At 42.4% G+C, this 15,905-nt stretch overlaps 1 protein-coding gene across 1 annotated transcript in view; it reads right to left on the bottom strand.

Moving 5' to 3' along the window:
* DNAH8 (dynein axonemal heavy chain 8) overlaps positions 1-15,905 on the bottom strand; it is a 310,177-nt gene that overhangs the window by 61,864 nt on the left and 232,408 nt on the right. Inside the window, exons 74-79 of the mRNA XM_019549625.1 lie at positions 13,532-13,687; positions 9,608-9,763; positions 8,063-8,245; positions 7,516-7,621; positions 4,240-4,492; positions 3,944-4,134 (exon numbers count right to left, since the gene is read on the bottom strand). Of these exons, the coding sequence (XP_019405170.1) occupies positions 3,944-4,134; positions 4,240-4,492; positions 7,516-7,621; positions 8,063-8,245; positions 9,608-9,763; positions 13,532-13,687 (1,045 nt within the window). The remainder of the gene's footprint in view (positions 1-3,943; positions 4,135-4,239; positions 4,493-7,515; positions 7,622-8,062; positions 8,246-9,607; positions 9,764-13,531; positions 13,688-15,905) is intronic.

The raw sequence follows: 15,905 nt of genomic DNA on the forward strand, positions 1-15,905 counted from the left end.
GTGTGTAGGTGTTTGCTAGGGCTGTGCAAAGGTTTGGGTGGTGATTCAATCTGGAGGAAATTTGGCCTGGTTCGGTGGCTGAATCTCCAAATCTGAATTGAATCAGGGGACCAATTAAAAGCTCCAAATCAATTCAAAGCTCTGAATCTTTGGAAAAGATTCAGAGAGCTTTGATGATTTGGACAGTCCCTACCTGCTGTAGCATGGAGCTGCAGTCAGACTTGAAGCTGGTAAGAAGGGGGTGGGAGAGAGGGGTCTGGGGGAGGGGACCATGGGGGAACACCTGCCAGACCCCCTGACCCCTGCCCGCTCCAGCTGGTACTTTAAAAAAAAGGCCCTACTCACTGGGTGCTGCCCAGCAGGGAGGCAATTCTCTCTGCCCCCACTGCATGGGGGGCTCTGCCATGAGCCCCACAACCCCCTCCTTGCTCCTCCCTCATGCCCCCCTCATGGCTGCCCAACCTGGATCAGCTCTGGCCCTTTAAGAAAAAAAAAACAAGAAAAAACGCAGGACTCACCACTCCTGCAGTGGCTTTGGAGCTTCGGGGGCTCATGCAGAGCCCCCCAGGTGGCATGGGGCAATGCAGGGCAGTGGGAATCACCCCCTACTGGCAGGACCAGTGAGTCCAGGAGTTTTCTCATTTTGTTTTTTTCTTAAAGGGCTGGATCTGGCCCAGGCAGGGCACCCATGGGGGGGGGGGCTGGGGGAGCAAGGAGGGAGTTGCGGGGTTTGTGCAGAGCCCCCCACACAGCATGGGGCAGTGGGGAGTAGCAGGAATCACCCCCCTTGCCTGGCAGCACCTGGTGAGCACCAGGGCTTTTTTTCTCCCAAAGAGCCAGGAGCTGGGGCAGGTGGGGAAGCCATTGCCAGGCTGGGACAGGGATGGGCCTGGGTGATCTGAATCATGGAATCGGGACAGTGATTCAAATCACCGAATCGAATCACTGTTACCCGAATTAACCGAATCTGAAGCAAATACTTGCCACTTCGCACAAGCCTAGCGTTTGCGCACCTCAGAGTGCTAATACTGAGCATCACCCAGTGACATGCTTAAAAGATCTCAAGGCACCCTGGTTAAAATCACTGGTCTAAATTTTCTAAACATGTTCATTGTGACCAGCTATGTCCACACCTCTGAAATGGTGACCTACCAATTTAAATCCTTTAACACACTTTCTAAATGTAAGGATCCCTACATTTTAGGAATAAATATATTCCTAAATACAATTTGCATGTATATATATGTATGTTAACATACTTCTTTAGTGATACAATGTACAAAACTCATATTCTCAAGCAAATTTGGCTGATTTGTGTGAAATCCTAATGACACAGTGAACTGTGCACTGATGAGCAATTATCAAATGTTTTTGTTCATCCCCTTGAAAAAATAATTGCATACAGTGTTTGCACCTAGAAAGTTTTTTCTGGATGAGACAGACTGCCTATATTAAGTAAACTGAAACCTGAAAAAACTTCAAAAATGAAAGAAACTTTTCATTTTACTAGCTTTGTTTTTCTTTAATACAATATAATATGGCAATGCAGGTATTACTGCAACAATATATGACCACAGGCAAAGCTGACTCCAGCTCTAAAGGCAATTATCTTTGTTTTAAACCCTGTTTTTAGCTTTAAGATGTATCCCTGAATCCATTTCATAATGCTTCAGATCTAGAATATACAAGCAGTTTTCTTCATTTTTATAGGAGGATACTGATTACACACTGATGTGTTTAATAGTTTATCACAAAACTATTTATCATCCTGACAATTTCCTGATATTAGGTTGTTTTACTGTACAGGGAATTCTTTGGATGAATTTCTTCTATTTCATTTATTATAATGATGTATTGTAGATTGTTTTGCATTTACTTTTAAGAAGAAAAATATTTCTTTATGAAGAATTTATCCTTAGATAGTACTTTTAAAAAATAGCAGAGAAGGAAAGCCAAAAGGGAATCTTGTACTGTCAAAAATACATTGCACATTCACCTGCAGTTCTGCCTCTTTTCTAATACTTAGCATTTCTATAATGTTCACAGAACATTATTGATATTACTAAACTAGTCCATGAGGATGGTGGAAAGCCAAGGAAGGAGGGGAGAGAACGTGGAAAGGTAGAAGAAAGAACAATCACTCTGGTCTGAAGGACCTAATCTTGAATGATTAACAACAAAAGGCCCAACAAGCTAAGAAAGCATATCTGTGTTCCACAGTGTCTGACAACACAACTGGAGAGGAAATGCAAGTGAGCATCTCTGGAAGAGAAGTACAAACCAATTGTTACAGACTGGGAGAAAGGTCAGGATCTGAGTCAAATATTTTTACTATAATTTCCTTTTTCTTAGAAGCTTCTTTCATCATAAATGCATTATGCCTCTTTTCTGGGAGCCATTAAGGGTTTCCAGTGGTGTCTTGGAGGCCTCCAAAGCTAAACTGCCTCCCTCCTTTCAGGCTACCAGAATAACGCTTCTAACAGTGTAGAAACACTCCAAAAATTGTGTTAGCTCTAAAAGAGTATTTTGGAAAGTATGTTGACTAAACAGAGGTAACTACATGTAAGTATCCTTTTAGCTGGAAAAAATACAAAATGTTACAACTTGCATTGTAATGATGCAATAGATTAGACAGGGATGTAAAGTGAAGGAACAGAAGGAAGGAAATAAGAACGAGCAATTTTCTGATCTGTTACACAACTCTGGGGCCTCATTCTACATGGATGAGATTCTGCCATAATTGAATCACATAAGTAGGAATGGAAAGAGCAAAATAAAAATATTATTACAGGGTACATCTACATGTGTGCTTTCCTGCAGTTGACTAATCAGCTCTGCAGTAAAGCATCACTGTCTACACGTGTGCTGGTATTAGGGCACAGTAAATTAATTAACTCTGCCATAAGATAGTACTATCCCTGGCAGTACTATCTTACAGGGGAGTAATTAAGTATGACAAAATGCACGTGTAGATGGTAACAAAGGCAGACCGGGCATGAGGATGCTAAAGTGCAGGAGCTGCCTGTCACATGGCTCTCAATTTAGCACTGTTATGCCCTAGCCAGTCCTGATGTCACCCAACACTGCCACCCAGAGCCTGGGTCTGATCCCCCGCAAACCTGCTGTTAGCCCAGGGCTGCTCCGCCCTGGCTCAAACTGTAAATGCTGCATCTGGGAGCAGCTGACTCAGGCTTGAACTGGTCTGTGCTTTATTGGGTCATGTTAATTCATGTGAAGATGCACCCACCTTAGACTAAAAAAAATAAATAAACTCCTCAATACAAAGTAACTACTTTATACTTTAAGAAATTGTTGAGGACCATCCCCGTCTCAATGTTGACTGTACAGAGAAACAAAAACTCAATTTGTAGAGTGTGATCAATATACTACAGAAATTATTTTTTACAAATTCCAATGCTATTGAACATTTTTTTCCAAAATGCCATTACAGACATTGTAAAGGGAAGTCTTGATTCTTTCAGGAATGTTTCCCTGCGTGCCTCAAAGATTCAGGATTTTTTTTCCCATCTTTTTGAGATTACTTTTAGGGGCAAACACCTTTGCATTCTGAATGAATGAATAAAGCACGTAACAAAAGATTCTGTACATTTGAGAATATCTTTGGAGCTCGCTGAAAGTGTGTTTGGAATAAAATCTTTCTATGGCATCATTAGAATTTTCTGCTAACATCTTATTATCTATGGGTTATTGTGGCAAAGAGTTTCACAGGAAAATTGTGGCTTGTATAAAAATATTTTCTTTAACAAATTTTGAATTTGCTGCCAATTTATGAGTTTTAAACATTATGGGATCTAGAGAGATTGGGAGGGGGTGCAGTTCTCTGCCAATATGCTTTCTACTTTCTAAGTTTAAAAGGTCTGTTAACTCACCAATAAAGATTCAAAATATTTTTTTATTTTAAATTCATCTTTTTTCTTTTTACCTCTAATAAGTGCTTGGAACTCTCTGGTTTTGACGTGTCCCCTCTGAAGATCAATTTTTAGTGTTAGAAGAAGGGTAAAGAGGAATTTGTGGTTTTCATACAAGCCTCTGACAGAGTACATATAAGTTTCATACGTAAGGTATTCAATAATATTTGAGATTCTTTTCTGAGGCAAAGGAGACTTCTCAGATCTAAAGCATGAAAAGAAAACACATAGAAATGGTATAAATAATATTGATATTAATTGTAATTGAAAGCTAAATGTTCCAATCATAGATAGGTCTGTATTATCATACTTGGCCATGGACTGGTCGAATAACTTTAAGAACTGGGCCAGTGAAGTTTGGTACATGTTATTGACCATGCTCATTTCTGTGATAAGAAAGTAAAGAATGCTTCCTCGTGTAGCAGCAGGTCGATATTCCTCTTGTGCAGTATTTATCTTCACTTGAGTTTCTCCTGCCACATATAACTTTTCAGCTACCTCAGCTGCTGTTTGTTTAGTTGTTCGCAGAACACCAATCAAAGATTCATCATCTACTAGAGAACCTAAAAAGTTAAATATAAAACATATTTAGAATTTTTTTAGATTTTCCACATGCATGATTTTAAATGAAAATTAAAATGAAAAAGTTATTCGTTCTGAATGACCTACTGAATTTCACAATTGCACACCAAATAAAACAAGTACAGAATCAAAATACTAAGTTTTGCATACTAGAAAATTGCACTGATGCAGCTTATTCTGACATAGCTGTACCTTGGCTAACTGCAACTGTGCAGTGTGTCTACAACAGACACCATTCTCCATCACAGGGGTCAGCAACATTTTTGGGCAGAGTGCCAAAAACACCTGGAACCTTGACTTTCTAGAAGTCGGTGCCAGGGGTGGATGGCAAGGTAGCTGTGAGGGGCCCAATTCTTTCTATGGCAGTGCAGCCCCAGCCCCTTACCCACCATCCACCCCGAAGTGCATGTGCCAAGCAAAATGCCCCATGTGCCAGGGGTTGCCTACCCCTGCTCTATCAGGATCTCTAGACTGTTGCACTGAAAGTCAACAGGACTTAAAGGCTTCTAAATAGCTTAGATTCTTTAAAACTATTATCCTATATCCTTTAGAAGGCACACCGGCAGTTTTAAATCTGCCTAGTTCCATTAACTTTAACGAAGCTACGTACATTTTCACAAAACCGGAGTATCTGTCATAAGCAGTTTTGAATCTTTGTGTTATAGTCCTACTACATTCATTAAACTTCCCCTTCAGTGGCAGTGACAGTGTTTCCACCCAGGTCAAGACTTCTTTTTTTTTTTTAGTGTTAGAGCAATGCCTCTTTCAGTAGAGGCACTGACATACTAGTTAACTAACTTTTACCTTCTTCTTTAAAAAGATACCTCAGAAAGGGTCTGTGTACCAACTCACAAACATACTCCCAAGGAAAGGAGCAAAAGAGACAGTCCACCAAATAATGCTCAGTCTTTACTCATGTATTCTGCTCCTAGATGTGGTGTCAGGGTTCAAACAAGGAGAGTCAGGGTTCTGATATGGTAGCCCAGTTTCAGCTGCAGCACGCCTCCAGGCTTCAGGTGGATAATACCTTAATTAGGCTTAGATTAGGTCAAAAGGGGAAACTGGCCCCTAAACCAGCATATAGGAGCCAAAATGATTGCCCCCAGTTTGGATAATTCATTTGGGTGTTGAGGAACTTCACAAAACAGAGAGATGAATTCGGACCCAGGGGCTCTGAGTAGGGTGGCCATCACAGTCCACTTAGCCTCTGTCCTCTATTGATATGAAACCCGATGCCTTTATGTCCTATAATTTTTTCAAGAGAAAAATAGAGGACATAAAGGCGTCAGGTTTCGTATCAATAGAGGACAGAGTAGCAGAAAACCGGAATGTCCTCTATGATGGCCACCCTAGCTCTGAGATGACAATACAACTGTTTCACAGCATCTGTGCCATCTTAGAGGCAGGTCTTTTGGACTTTCTCAGTCTCAAATACATCTTGCCCCCATGAAGTTTTCATTTTTACAAAGAGAAAGGAGCTCTATGCAACTTTCCCAAATCCTGCCTTTGCATTTGTACAGAACTGTATCCATTTGTGCCCATTTGTAGAGGTCTACTTAATTTGTGGTTTCACAGATTTTGCAGAAACCATGAAATCTGGAATTGTCTGCAAAATCCATGAAATCAACAAAAAACCCCACCTTAATAAAAATAAAATGCTGGCTCCCTAGTGGTCCTCACTGCTGGGAGGGAAAAGCACCAGCTGAAGGGGTAGCACAAAGGCCAGTAGGCAAGATGGCTGCTGCCACATCATCCCTTCTCCCCCTCCACCAATCAGCATTGTGGGGCAGGGCCACACAAAGGGCAACGAGAAATCAAGATGATGGCCACCCCCTCAACTCTCCACCCCCCCAGGGCCTCTCTGCCAATCAGCACTGAGGGATGAGGCTGCCAGGAAATGAATGCAGAGTGAGAACTTTATGCCATGATCAACCTATGAAAATTGGTAAATACCCCCATGATTTAGGTAGACTCCTACATATAAGCTCACAGAATCAAGGTTCACTTTATGAATGCAAGACTTGTCAGCTTCCTCCACTAGAGCAGTGGTTCTCAAACTTTCTGGACTTGAGGCATCCCTCACTGAACTGAAGGCACCCTTTGCTGGATTTGAGACAACCCTCCATAGCTTTTGTGAACTGAGTAGCATACACATTTAAAAAATTAATGTATAGATTACAACACTTACTTTCTTGCAGAAGGGAATGGCAGTGGGGCTGGGGGATCTTTCAGGCAAGGACAAGCCTCTGCCTGTGCTTATCTATTTAATTTATCTGCTTATCTCCTAACACCTTACTTATCTCCTCATCTCATGGATCCCTTCAAAAGTTCCCAGAGGCACTTTTGGATGCCCTGGCACCCTGGTTGAGAATCACTGCTTTAGAGCAGGGATTGGCAACATTTTTGGCTGAAATGCCAAAAACACCCCAACCCTGACTCACGTCTTGAGTTGGTGTGGCAGGGGCAGACCATGGAGAGATGGGAGGGGCCTATCCTCATTGCCACCAGCGGCTGCATATGCACCTCTGGGCAGACAGCAGAGGAAGAGCCAGGGTTGCACTGCTCCAGACCTCTCCCCTGCCATCCACTCAGAGGCGCAGGTACAGTTGCTGCTGGCATAGAGTCCAGCCAGGGCTCTGGAGCCCAGTGCAACTGTCTGCAGCCTCCTGGCTACTGCCTGCCCCAGCTCTGGGCATCTTCTACCAAGCCATAGAGCCTGGGCTGCTTGCAGCAGAGCTTGTAGCCTCCCAGCTGCCTTCTGCAGGCAGCCCAGATTCCATAGCTGGCAGCAGCTGCCCAGAGCCTGGGTCAGCTGTGACATGCTGAGCAAAATGGCCTTGTGTGCCATGCTCTGGTATGTGTTGGGGGTTGCCAACCCCTGCTTTAGAGGGTAATCTTGGTTTTGTTTCCTCAGTGCCTCTGTGGAAGGACTTTGATGTAAACCACCATTTTATTTTGTTTACAAAAATCTCATATTCTCATATTTTGCATATTAATACAGAACCTTTAGTTGCACTTAGTTTGTAGAGAAGATTATCTTCAAGTTCTTTCATCTTCCTCTTATTAAAAGTAACATCTTCCATGAGTTTAATTCGTTCTGCTTCAAGCTCCTATTGTCAAAAACCAATTGTTAAAATTGTTTATAGATAGTATTAGTGTATTATATTTAAAATGCACTTTTCCATATTTCACTTTAGTTAAATTGTATTTTCAGTTATTTTAAGTTTTCACATTTTGAATAAATGGTATTTGCATAATGATCTTTTATTTATCTGTTAGCCAGTGTTTTTTTCTGTGTTCATCCATCTTAAAGTATCTCACTAAATGTCTAGTGCCAATATGCAATTCTTTCTAATGCCAATAGAACTCTTCATAGATAATCCAGAAGTACGTATTTCTGTTATTTAAAAAAATCCAATCTGAAACTTAATAAAATATTGTAAAATGGTTTGTCATTCTCTGCCTGCATTTGCCTTCTTCCAATACTACTAAAAGCAGTTGGATAAACCACAAGTAAGCATCACGGAACTTTGTTCATCTTAACAGCTTACCTGTTTCTCAGTAAGAATTACTCTTCTTAGTAATTGATTTTCAAGTCCCTTCATTGTAACAGTAAAATCAATAACTGATGTTTTAGCATTGATCTCAGGTGTGAAAGCTGGATTGGGTAGTTTTGTAGTAATGTATAGCTTAAATGTATTCATTACATCTATTTCTTTATCACCAACTTTCACCTGTAGAATAAATTAAACAAGTGTTAAATAGAAGAAAAATAATTTGCTTTCAATCAATCATGTTAACTGAACACATAATAGACCAAGCAAAAACATTTTAATTTTGGAAATATTAAACAAAGAAGACTATTGGTATATTTAGACCTCATATTTGCCATGAAAAAAAGTTCTCTGTGTAATGTTCAAGAACTAAAGGTAGTGGTTAGCAGCCATGGTGAGTTATAAAAATATTAGCATCTAAATACATGCAGAGAGTGCTTTCAGTGTAGAGCTCTATCTGCTTCAAGGGCATTAGACTGAATTCTTGATGTTATGCATAGCTAATCAGAGGTCAAGCTAAATGCTTAAGTGGTAATGTCAGAAAGTTTGAGCATTACTCATGATTTCCCTTTTAATATACAGGCTGGTGGACCTGGGCTGCTTCAAACAATAGTGCAGACTCAGTGGAAAGAATCAGGGGGCTGAATCACCTCTTCCTTAAGCAAGTTTCTTCTGCTGTTTTACTACTTCAGATAAAAATGGAAAGGATGAGTAACTGTTTTATATAGATAATTCCCAATAATACCAACAATCTGGTCTATAATCTTTTACCTGTTCTCTTCAGCTTCTAGCTTAGTTAATGGACAATTAAACTGAAATATAATGAAGACTTAAAAATAACCAGATTGGTCTTTTTGGTTTTTATGATAAAATAGGATGCAGTTATTTTAGTTGAGGAGACTTCTGTTTTTCTCTTTTATAACTTATGAAGGTTATTTTTTTGGTCTTGTGACAGTCACAGTGGTGGAAGACTTGTCAGTGTGGGGAGGATCAGAAGGAAAAAATGTGTGCACGAACAAGGAAGATGGACACTTCCAATATATCCTGTGGAAAAATCAAACCTATTGAATTATATGTAGTGTGCTCTTATATTACTAAATTAATGTGAAAGGGCTACACAAGTCACCTGAGTACAAAATTAAGAGATAACACAAGAAGTCTGAGATATTGCTTATTATTAACCAAATAAACATACATCTTGAATTGTTCTTTCTGAGAATGTATTGACTGCTTAAAGATCCCATGTCATAATGATCAGCCCTCTGGTATAGACAGACAGATAATGTTCCTTCAGCTGTTGGTGGGTATTAGGAGAATCACTTATAAATCAACAGAAAGTGCCTCCACCTTTCAATAGGATGAGCACAAATGATAGGTGGACCAGAAACTTCAGGATTGACCCTTGTAATTAAACTCAGATTCTCACACAGCAACATCGTTTATATTACCTCAGAAAATAAAGTTTGCACAATTTAGTACAGATATGGAAGTTAAAGAGAGAAGTATATTATTTATCATGAGCTCTTCTGCTAAGGAACTAACCTTGTAAGAGGATCCTGATTTAATGAAATTCTTTTCTAATATATTATCAAGGGCAGGATCCAACTCTTCACCTATATCCTCAATAACAAGTGATCGTCCCAGTGAAAGGCTGTCCTCCAAATGTGTGCGGAAATACTTGTGATTTAAAGTTGTCACCTTAAAGAGGAAATAATTAATTGGAATAAAGATAAAAGTACTTCTTCAAAGTACTATGTAAAAACTGCAAATCTTTTTGGAAAAATACTTTCTAATTTTTAAAAAACCAGTGGATTATGTCTATTTGCTTTACTATAGCAATCTCAAAATTGACGTGGTAAGAAATACTTCTTGTTACAACTACAAAGATAAGTTATAAAAAAAGCTCTGAAGAACAGAAAATGATCCCAGAGATTGATTATAGTAAGATAAGAAGTCTTTCACTGCTGGGTACCCAGAATAAATCTGATACAGATTGTTCACAATTATTTTTTACTACTAGACAGCCATTCGATATTTTCAAACTCAGCAGCTGCTTCTCTATTCTGTTCCCTTCATGAAGATTTTCTAGCTGAACCACAAGGGCTGAAATTTGAATTCAGTCTCAGAGAAATATCAGTAGTTCACTGAAAAATCATGAACCATGGTCAGAAATCATAACATTGGATAAAAATTGTGATTAGAAACAAATATTTTTTAAAAATTGCCCCCTGGTTTTTGAGCCTGTAGGTCATATTTCCAAGTATTGGATGAAGTAGGCTATTACCTACATAAACAAGTTAATCTCTAATGGTGCTTGTCCATGTGATAAAAATGGGCTGTTTTCATAGTTGTCACAGAGCACTTAGGTGCCCTGCACCTGAGAACAGAGATGGCTCAAGAGAGACCCCTAGCGGTGAGAAGGGGGAGGCACAGCAGCCAGTCACCAGGGCAGCACAGGTGCTGGTTGCTGGGGCAACCAGCGAAACCTGCTGACAGGAAAGGGCAGGTCTTAGCCCTTCTTAAGCCCAGGTGGGAGGCCAGGGTGGCAGTTCCCCTCTGGCAGCCAAGGAGAGGGGAGCTCAGCCAGTGCGGAGAGAGGGGCAAGGATTGACTGCATGAGCATCCCCTGGTTTGCTGCCATGTGCTGGAGTATTTTTCCCGGTAGGGATCAAATGTTGTTTGACTGGACGGTTTAGTTTTACGTTATAGCCCAGGGGCTTTGTGCTTTGTCTTTACTGTTTTACCGGAGGACCGGGTGAGGCTATTAGGGGTTGGAGGAGGCCTCATAGGGACCCCATGGTAGCATGGGGGTCCTGGCCCCAGAGCGAGAGGGGGGCAGCAAGGAGCCCCAGAGCAAAGAAGGGGGTGCAGTGAGGAGCCCCGAGCAAAGAAGGGGGTGCAGTGAGGAGCCCCAGCGAGGTAAAGGAGAGGACCAAATTACAGCAAGGCCCAGGTCAAGATCCTGGCGGTACCATCTATGAGGCCTGGGCTGCGGTGTAGGGGAGAAAAGAAGCCGCAGATAGCACCCCCTGGCACTGGGTGTAGAAAGTGGGCAGCCTCCCGCTAATTAAATCATTCAATCAATTAAGATGAAGGCATGGCAGGCGAGTAAGCAGGCAGCTGGCCCATAACAGGAGGGCAGAGTCATCACCAAAACGACTCCAGCAGCAATACTCCTGTCACAGCAGTTTAACTGCATCATGCTGTACATGTGCGGGGGGGGCGGGGTTATGATTCAAATGAGTTTGCTACATTGCAAACTAAACCACATCCACATGTAGTTTAGTTAGCAATGTAGCTATTTGCAATGTTGCAGCCTTTGACAGCTCGCCACCTCCCCACTGCAGGAGAGGTGGGCTAAAGGCAGAAGTGGTAAGGGACCTGATCCTTTTTTTTTCATGGAGCCTGGCCACCTCTTCCATCGCCAAGGAGGCAAGTTGCTGGTGGGCCCTGAGCTGCAGGGAGCCCCATACTTTCCCTCCGCACCAGCAGTGTCCCCTAGGCAGCATGTGCCCACTAGCAGCTCACCCAGGCAGCCCTGGGTGATGCTGCTGCCACAGAGGGAAAAACCAGGGCTGCCAGCAGCTCACCTCATGAGGAATGTGGGCAGGCTCTGTAGGGAAAAAAATGATCAGGCCCCTCATCGTAACAGTGATGGAAACCCCTAACTTGAAACAGTGGCTTTTTTGTCACTGTAATTAAAAACCCACCATTTCAATTTAGGGGACTAAACCCGTTACATGTACAAGTGGCCTAAAGTGTCACCGTGTTGCCATGCTTTCTGTCTTACTTCAAACTAACATGACTAACAATCTCTCTCTCTCTTTCCATAGCAAGGAGGTCTAGAAACCTACTGTTCTATTACATGAAGACTGAAATTCTTAGTCATTTTACTTTAGGAGCTGAATCTAGTGGAGCAAATATTTGCTTGAAATATATACTAGAAAAACAGCAAATAATATAAGCCTCATTATGTAACTGTGAAATTTGACACTGACATTAAAACTGTCAAAAATATAGGCTTTCCTGTCTGAGCTACTTTAGCTAATCTGGCTTGTTACTCTTGTGCATTAGGTTATAATGTCACTGCAGTGAAAATTTCTTATGTTCTTTTGCATAAATGGACTGTTTAACTTGATGATTTAGTTTGTAAATCTATTATTTTAATATCAATAATTTTGAGGGTGGAAACAGACTTCACCTTTTATCACCTTTGCACTGCCACAAAAAATGTATAGTGGCACAAAGGCCAACAAACAGACACATCAATACTTCTTTTCATACCACAAATACCCCAAAATTGTGTCTATGACAAAGTTGGTATCAATCCGTGCTGCTATTTAGCAGTAGATGTGCATTTACTTGATGGTATGAGACACTGGGCAGCCTGGATGGCAATCCAGGGGCTTGAGAGGCCCAGTCCCACACACCTTGGGAATTCCCAAATAGGACTGGGATCCTCAAGCGACAGGGGCTTTCCCTGCTTGCAGACATGTGCCTCCAAGAATCTTCAGGGTATATCTCTGTAAGCAGGGAAAATCAGGGCTTCCCCACATTCTGAGAAACATCCCTGGGATCTCTGGGGCACATCTCCGTAAGTGGAAAAAGTCAGGGTTTCCCTGCTTACTGAGATGCACCTTGAATATGCCAGAGGCACATCTTTGGAAAGAGGGAAGCACAGACTTTCCCCACTTACAGAGATGTGCCCTGGAGATTAGTGGGCGCATGTCTTTAAGCAGAGAAAGCTGGATAGGTGGTCCCAAGGCTTGAGGTGTTCAATCCTGCCTGGGAATTCTCAGCGTATGCAAGACCAGGCCCTTCAGGCACTGGGTGAATGTCCCATTTTCTCATGGCATCAACAGAAGGGACATCAGGCGATGTGTTTTCACCCAGACATATCCTGGCATAGCTGATCTACTTAATTTGGCAATATCTATTTCTAACCAGGGTTAGATAGACCTAAGTCCTTGCATTTAGACCTCAATTTACTCCAGCAATGACAGATCTATTTATAAATTCCTTCTCTTGCTCCAATTCCACTTACATATCAATTTTAAATATCTCATCTACACTTCCAAAGGGCTGCATAATTCTGCCTTTGGTCCTGTCAATGGATGCACACTCCCCCCTCCATATGAACTAGTATCTTTGATCCTGAACAAAATGCAATCTTCCTTACTTCAAATATAGCTCAGGTACCGTCAGCTGGAGCTGTGACATGCAAGAGGAGGGGAAGGGTTTGCAACCCAGTTTGAACTGTATGCTGCTGCAATTATACTATCACTACTTGAGCTAGCTAGTTTAAAGTTTGGAAGACCCTTGTTGTAGCTAGTTTCAAGTTAGATTTGGTATTACCTACATAAGCTGCAGTCTCTGCTGTGACTGCAATGTACACATGCTCTAACGAATAAGGGAAGGCAGAGTGATATACAATCAAGCATATTTCCTTAAAACTTTATTACTCACCTGCAATTCATTACCCTGTTCTTTCTTTTTAATCCATGTTTTCCCTTGAGTTTGTGGATCTATCAAAAGTGGGTATCTAGTTGCTTTAGTAACAATGATGCCATTCTGAATTGAGAGTTCATCTCCTGGCAGCCCTTGCAGGTTCCACTCACTAATCTGGAAAAAAGAGAGAACATTATTACGGCTTGAACTAAACCTCACTGGACATATTTACATGTGAAATTAAGACAGAGCAATAAACTCTGGTACAGTTCATGCTGGAATCAACTGTTCCTGGATACAGTGCTTACATGTGCACCCAGGACCACAGCACTTTGAGCTGGGTAGAAGTCCCAGTCTGGCAGGGGGCCTGAGGGGTCAGTCCTGAGCTCTGGGTGGTGGTGTTAGGTGGCAGAGGAGCTGGCTGGGGCATGAAGGTGCTGAAGTGCAGGGCTAGGGTGCAGGCAGCTCCCACACTTCAGCACTCTCATGCCCCAGCCAACCCGTCACCATCTACACGTGTGTTTCAACACATGTAATTACCCTGCCATAGGACAGTAGTGTCCCCAGCAGTACCATCCTATGATGGAGTTAATAAACTTACTGCATCCTAATACCAACACATGTAAAGACTGTGACCCTTTACTATGGAACTAATTAGTCAACTTGCAGGGAAGCGTATACGTGGTTGCACCCACTGAAACTGATGAAGAGAGGTAAAAGAGCATAACCAAAGCCCTTCATTTTGGGGTATGGACAGGCACAAAAAGCAAAGGTACAAGCATTCAAGCAGTTTGTGGCAAAAGGAACCTAATGACTCCACCACAAACATCTAGCTTTAAGTAGCAACTTTTCTGTCTTCTATTGCCACATGTAACTCTTGTTCGGTTATACGTGGCAGGATGGGGGTCCTGCTGTATTCCACAGTTCTCCACTCTCTCTCCCCTACCCTCCATAGGGGATGGAGAGAGGGAGACTGGCTAGCTCCCTAATAACCTGCCCAGTGGTGAGCTGTCAATGAACCTATGGGGACTCTGCTGTTCCAAGGTCTCGGGTCTCTCCAGGATGTTTCAAGCAGCAGCGCCACTTCCCTTAACACCTTGCATGTTCCTAGATCTTCCTAGGACCATGTAAGGGGGTGGGGCATAAGTCCACAGTTTGAACCACCCTGGAGAGAGACCTGGAACAGTTCAAGCAGCAGTGCCACTGCTCCTCAACCCCTGAACATCCTGGGGATACTTGGTGGACTGTACAAGCGGTGTGGCGAATGCCTGGGACTTGGGGGGGGGGGAGGGGCGGGAATGGTAGTGGGGAAGGAGAGCCATTCTGATCACCCCTGCCACCCTTACAGGGCACATGGTTATTGTTGGCAGCTGCTGCCTTTCAGCAGCTGCCAGCTGATCACTGATAGCCTGTCCCATTCCCCAGCAGGGGAGAGGGCAGGCTGTTAATGATCAGGCTCCCCTGTCAGCAGGGGCCAACCAAACAGTTGCCCCCTATTACTCCTTAGGTGGATAGCATGTGACTGTAGCTCTCCAACCAGGGAGCTGGAACACCAGTATGGCTCCATTCGCACTATGCTTTTGTGGCACTGGAAATATTTTGTGCTCAAACAGCACAACTGTCTATATCTCTAGACAACTGTGAAAAACAAGAGAGGCCTCAAAACAAAACACAGCCTGTAATACCATGTAAAACAAAGGTTATTGGAAATTGCTCAAGGATTTGAGCTAAATGGAAAGAGGGACTTTTCTGCCTACTTCTTTTGAGGATGTTTGTGTATGTAAAGGAGAAGCAAAAATGTAGAAAAGTTGAGAGAAGAGGCTGCAAAGAAGTATTAGATACAGCTTGAACAAGCACCAGGAGTCTAGCTGCGTTAAAGTTTTCTGGTCCAAGCACTGTAATGATCACCTTTAGTTCTTTAATATATTTCATGAAATCTATCTATACTTTGCTCAGCAATGTAATATCTAATAGAAGCCAGTAAGAGCTTTGATATATTGCTAAGTATCATAGAATCATAGAAGTAGGGTCAGAAGGGACCTTGTAGATCTTCAAGTCCGACCCCACCATCTGGGCGGGAGAAAAGACTGGACTCAAATGAGTCCAGCCAGGTAGTCATCAAGCCTCTTCTTAAAGATCCCCAGGGTAGGAGCCAGCACCATTTCCCTACGAAGTTGGTTCCAGCTCCTAGCCGCCCTACCTGTGAAGTAGTTCTTGCGGATGTGTAATCTAAATCTATTCTCTAATAATTTGTGTCCATTGTTCCTTGTCATGCCAGGGGGCACTAGGGGAAACAGTGTCTCCCCATAACCCTTCTGGTCCCCCCTAGTGAGTTTATAGACAGTCACCAGGTCCCCCCTCAGCCTTCTCTTGTGAAGGCTGAACAGGTTCA

Source organism: Crocodylus porosus, unplaced genomic scaffold (genome assembly GCF_001723895.1).
Source record: "Crocodylus porosus isolate Cpor-Errol unplaced genomic scaffold, CroPor_comp1, whole genome shotgun sequence".
Classification (NCBI taxonomy): domain Eukaryota; kingdom Metazoa; phylum Chordata; order Crocodylia; family Crocodylidae; genus Crocodylus; species Crocodylus porosus.